The sequence below is a fragment of the Apium graveolens genome, chromosome 10 (assembly GCF_009905375.1).
Source record: "Apium graveolens cultivar Ventura chromosome 10, ASM990537v1, whole genome shotgun sequence".
NCBI lineage: Eukaryota > Viridiplantae > Streptophyta > Magnoliopsida > Apiales > Apiaceae > Apium > Apium graveolens.
Window position 1 is genome coordinate 192,611,633 of NC_133656.1, and position 5,573 is coordinate 192,617,205.

The 5,573-nt window shown below is 34.7% G+C and overlaps 1 protein-coding gene across 1 annotated transcript; it reads left to right on the forward strand.

Moving 5' to 3' along the window:
• The first annotated feature begins 247 nt into the window (after positions 1-247).
• On the forward strand, positions 248-3,570 carry LOC141693274 (uncharacterized). Its single transcript, XM_074498311.1, has 13 exons — positions 248-366; positions 488-541; positions 636-752; positions 850-969; positions 1,122-1,263; positions 1,356-1,526; positions 1,649-1,813; positions 1,990-2,187; positions 2,290-2,431; positions 2,531-2,678; positions 2,793-2,909; positions 2,996-3,119; positions 3,215-3,570. Exons 1-13 carry the CDS (start codon positions 296-298, stop codon positions 3,455-3,457), a joined length of 1,812 nt encoding a protein of 603 aa, XP_074354412.1. The 5' UTR covers positions 248-295; the 3' UTR covers positions 3,458-3,570.
• The last annotated feature ends 2,003 nt before the right edge of the window (positions 3,571-5,573 follow it).

Consider the following 5,573-nt stretch of genomic DNA (forward strand, 5'->3'; position numbering starts at 1 on the left):
CACTTCACTTCATCAATCGTACGATAGGTTTGGTTATAATTGACAACAAGAAATATAACCAATTAATACCAATATCAGTACCAATAAAAAATATTAAATTAAATAGATGGGAGTTTCAAGTCCCTCCCTAATCTGATTTCTAATATCAGGCTAAGTAATCGATCTCTCTAAAACCTTAGGACAAAGTGAACAAGATCTTATATATTTTAACAAATATTAAAGATTTTAAATATATTTAATTCAGGTGGTTTTGGACAATGGATTGGCACAAATATCTCTGTCGACTCCTGGGGGCATGATTGATGGAATTGGATATAAAGGAATCAATAACTTGCTGGAACCTGAATATGGTCCAGGATACAGAGGGTAAAATCAAGCACATAAACTTAGTTTGCATATCAATTTTAGTTTTTCCATTCTTTTAACACTTCATGATCTTGATCTATTTGCATCATCTTAACATAATTTATTTGATTGTTTGATTTAGATACTGGGATCTATCATGGAGCACAAAAGAAGTTCCTCAAAGCACTCAAGACAGGTATAAAACTCCTCTTCTGACTTCTGTAATATACAATCTTTGGATAAATTTGAATTATATATCTAACATGTTATTCTTGATGTTACATGTATAGGCTGAGAACAGCAAATTTTAGTGTTATATCCGAGGATGAAAACAAAGTGGAGCTTTCATTTACAAGAACATGGAGTTCTGGTGCCAAGAATATCCCTCCAATGAATATTGAAAGAAGGTAACCCTGAAGCACACAAGTTATTTTGGTTAATGTTGTGGTAAAATTAGTTATTGCCAGATTGAGAATATTGCTAATTTGGTAAACCTGTCTGCAGGTTTGTAATGTTGCGTGGCTCCCCTGGTTTTTACACGTATTCGATATACGAGAGATTAGAGGGAATGCCTGGTACAATTATCGCTCAATCAAGGGTCACCTTCAAGCTATCAGAAAAATTGTATGTACCTTCTGTTTATCAATCTAATTTCGTGAATCATATACATTTAGGAGTTAAGACAATATTACTAGATGATATTGACTCTAGCTGGTTATACTTATTGAAAAGGAATGGGGAGTAATTATAATTTTATAAAAAATGTACATGAATAGGTTTCATTACATGGCCATATCTAACGAGAGACAGCGATACATGCCAACACGCGAAGATCGTGAGCCACCAAGAAGTGTACAACTTGCTTACCCAGAAGCCCGTCAGTTGACAAATCCATCAAACCCAAGCATGAAAGGAGAAGTACGTCTGTGAAAAGTGATTTGTAGCATAGTTTTATTTGTCGATTCAACAAACTGTATTCTAATTCACGCAAGTAAATACTTAATATGCAGGTGGATGATAAATTCCAATACTCTAAAGACAACAAGGACAATGTGGTACACGGATGGATAAGTGATGAGACTGGTGTGGGTTTCTGGGTGATCAGCCCTAGTTCTGAATACCGTACCGGAGGTCCTTTTAAACAAGAACTTACCTCTCATTGTGGTCCAACTTCCTTAGCAGTAAGTCTTTTGTACATGTGTTTTATAGCTAATACATATTACATTGGTTCTTGTCCTTCGTACATTAGTGTTTTCCTGTTATGTTTCTCACTAATTTACATATCTGATCATGTGTTCTACAGGTCTTCTTTTCTAACCACTACTCAGGAAAGGAGTTGGATTTACATTTTGGGGATGGAGAGGCCTGGAAGAAAGTTTATGGTCCAGTTTTCGTCTACTTGAACTCAGCTCCCAATAAAAATGTTAATGATCTTCATTCCACACTCTGGACAGACGCTAAAAGACAGGTAATCAATCTTCCACTTGCCTGAAATGGATTCTACCCCCAGGATGATGATGAAAAATAAAGTTTTCTGTTTTATACTTATTTATTTGTGTTTTATATAGCATTTAATCATTTAATTTTACACCCTTCAGAATTATTTCAAGTACAGAGTTGTGTGAAATGTACTCTTATTTTCAGGCATCAATAGAACAAAAAAGTTGGCCATATAGTTTTCCCCTGTCTAATGACTACCCTCATGCCGATCAACGTGGTACAGTAAGAGGCCGGTTACAAGTCAGTGACAGGTACATGAATAAAGGCCTAATTAATGCAGAATCTGCTTATGTCGGATTGACTCCAAAAGGGGATGGAGTATCATGGCAAAAAGAGAACAAGGTAACACACCACAAACACACAAACATATTAGCTTCTTATAAAAACCTTCTGGTCCTAAAACAAGATGCGAATTATCTAAAAATCTAACTCAATATTCTCCAGGGTTACCAATTCTGGAACCAAACGGATGCAACAGGAAATTTCTTACTTAAAGATGTCCGATCGGGGAACTACACCTTATATGCTTCAGTTCCTGGTCACATAGGCCGTTATACATACAAATCTGATGTTGCAATAATGCCAGGTTTGTTCTTTAAGCTATATGAAACACTTCTATATAGCATATCAATGTCTATGATAAGACCAAAAGGCTGACAATATGTTTAACTTGTTCACCTGGCAGGAAGTTCAATCGAACTGGGTGATCTTATTTATGAACCTCCAAGATTTGGCCCAACATTATGGGAAATTGGAATTCCTGATGGTACTGCTGCTGAGTTCCACGTTCCTAATGCGACGCTTGTCAACAAATTATACATAAATCATGACAAGTAAGCACCTAAATTATGATTAACACTTACATACATAGGGTAACCAAATAGGGTGAACTTATAAATAAGTAAACTAAATGTTTATGTGTTAACCTGGATAATTTTCATGAACAGGTTTAGACAGTATGGCTTATGGGATCGATACACAGAGTTATACCCTGACAGTGACCTAGTCTACAATGTTGGAACTAGTAATTATAGCAAAGATTGGTTCTTTTCTCAAGTTAACAGGTTTGTTTCACAAGTACTGTACTTTTACATCGACGGCATAATGCTTTCTTACGGTTTCTAACTGTTAAATTAAATGGCGAGTGCAGGAAAATCAATGACGAATACCATCCAACGACATGGCAGATTAATTTCGATCTGCCACATGTCATCGCAAATGGAACTTATACACTTCAATTAGCATTGGCATCTACAAATTTAGCTCAACTTAGGGTACAAACTTGTCTCTGTTTCATCAAATTCTACTCCTATATATATATGACTCGAGAAATATTAACACTAGATGCTAACTACTTTCCAATTTGCAGGTTTATGTTAATAGATCTCCAGATGAGGGATATCCTCTGTTTAGAATAGGGCAAATTGGACATGACAATGCAATTGCAAGACATGGAATACATGGATTGTACTGGCTCTTTAATGTTCCAATACCAGGACGGGCTCTTGTTCCTGGAAGAAACAAGATTTTTTTAAATCATCGTACAGGCTCGAATCCTTTCATAGGCACTATGTATGACTACATCCGGTTAGAAGGGCCTCCTACATTGTAAGATAGGAAAGCATTCAGGCGTCATATGTATTTTGTATGTTTGTTGCATCTTTACATTTAAGTTAGATGTACTGATCAGAGGCAAACATTGTATTGATTTTGTAATAACATTGATGATCCTAAGGAATTTGAAGTTAACATTTCAACTTCATTCCTCCTTTATTTTAATAGCCTATCAACTGTATTATATGTTTTCGAATTGAATAGTTATTTGATTAATTTTTCGCGAGTCATGACTTTTAACTAATGTAAAATTTACAAAGTAGATAATGTATGTTTTTTGTGTAATCTCATGTTAATGGTTAGATAAATTAGTATGTGATTTTGATATTGGCACTATAATTGCATAGTTGAGTTTGTTTTTCAAACTATTTTTTCCCATGAGGTCATTGAGTTACCAAAAAGAGTGGAAAATGCGGCTTCCCAAAACCGTTCTCGGACAAGTTGTCATGTTATTATTAGCTATTTTCATAAATGAGATGGACCCTTAGTGATCCACAAATCAAACATGGAATTTATTATTTGAGAACATTTGTGAGATCTATTTTGGGACATGTAACAGAATAAATTTGGTCAAACAACCGAAAATATCCTAAATCAAACTTTCAAATTCCGCATGAAGACACAAAATTAGGTCAGTGTCACTTCAGTCAATTAACATACATAGATGACTGGATAAGCATCAGTTTTAAGCTCATATCTGTCAAAAGCTTCCAGTCATTCACAATTGCAGGTAAATTACAAAGATTTGAAATTCCATTGATTTGTCTCTAGAAGATTGATTCCAATCAGTGTTCAGTCCTCACCTCAATCAGATAAAAATTATCATTCTGGCTATTATTTTAAGTTTGCATTCCTACTCAAATAGACAATCTATATAGTGGGTCAGAAAAGTTAAACAGATTTCTCAGTAACCACAAAACAATGAATATTGACTGTGTTAACATTCAACTCAGCACCAACACCTTACTAGACTCAATCTTACCCATCAAACCTGGATTTTATGCACAGGAATTATATCTCTCATATCATCAATATCTACTTGTATCCGAACATATAACCGTGTTTTTAATTAAACGTTTTTGCCTCGTGCCTTTTCAATTTACAAGACTTTTGGCGAGTTACCATGTAACACGTTAACTTATTCACTGAGACCAATTTAACTTACAGTCACCGGGGAGCCAAGGACCCTAATTTTTTCACATTTTAAAATTTTTGAAACAAATATAAAACTACCCTCAAGAATCAAGAACTACCCGGGTGGCATAGAAATTTAATGGGAAAATAAATGTAACAGCAACTATGACTATGAGAACGTCTAATTATTAAAAAAGAAAAGGGTAAAATAGTTACTTGCAAAGTTAGGGTGGTAATACCTGAGGAAGTAAAAAGCCCATGGACTTTAAACAGAAAGCCTGCCTGCTAAATCAATAGGGGGGGCAGCTGAGACTGTGAACTTCAGTTTGGGGCTTTAGGTCTATCATCTAAGTCATCTTACTACAATTTTTTTTAATTTAGGGTCTAACTTTCATATCCGCTTAATAATGGGATCTATAAATAAATTTCCAGTCCAAAATTTTCAAAAAGTGGTCAATATTTTGATTACAAGACTCACACACGACCAGCAACTAACAACTAAATGGCAAAATAATATGATCGAATCTTCAAAACTGCAAAGAGATTTTTGATAACGACTGAAATTTGCATCAAGTGAAGATTGTTTGTGTTGGTTTACAAGATTTGTGATGATGAACCAAATATAAGATTGCAAGACACAAGATTGCAAGACACAAGATTGCGGTTTCCAGAGACATTCTAGTTGTTAGGTTTTTTTAATGTAAATCTTATTTTGACCGGATATAAACCTCTTCTCAACAAACCATGTCAGCAACTAACAACTGAATGGCAAAATAATATGATCGAATCTTCAAAACCGCGAAGAGGTTTTTAATAACGACTGAAATTTGCATCAAGTGAAGATTGTTTGTGTTGGTTTACAAGGTTTATGATGATGAACCAGATACAAGATTGCAACAGACACAAGATTGCGGTTTTCAGAGACATTCTACTTTTAGGTTTTTTAATGTATATCTTAGTTTGACTGGATATAAACCTCT

What these genes read in the sequence shown, in the direction of transcription:
- LOC141693274 (XM_074498311.1), top strand. Translation starts at nt 296, where the DNA reads ATGATTGATGGAATTGGATATAAAGGAATCAATAACTTGCTGGAACCT. An exon ending in TTCAAGCTATCAGAAAAATT is followed by an intron (nt 970 to 1,121) that starts GTATGTACCTTC and finishes GTACATGAATAG; the next exon opens with GTTTCATTACATGGCCATAT. An exon ending in CATGGCAAAAAGAGAACAAG is followed by an intron (nt 2,188 to 2,289) that starts GTAACACACCAC and finishes AATATTCTCCAG; the next exon opens with GGTTACCAATTCTGGAACCA.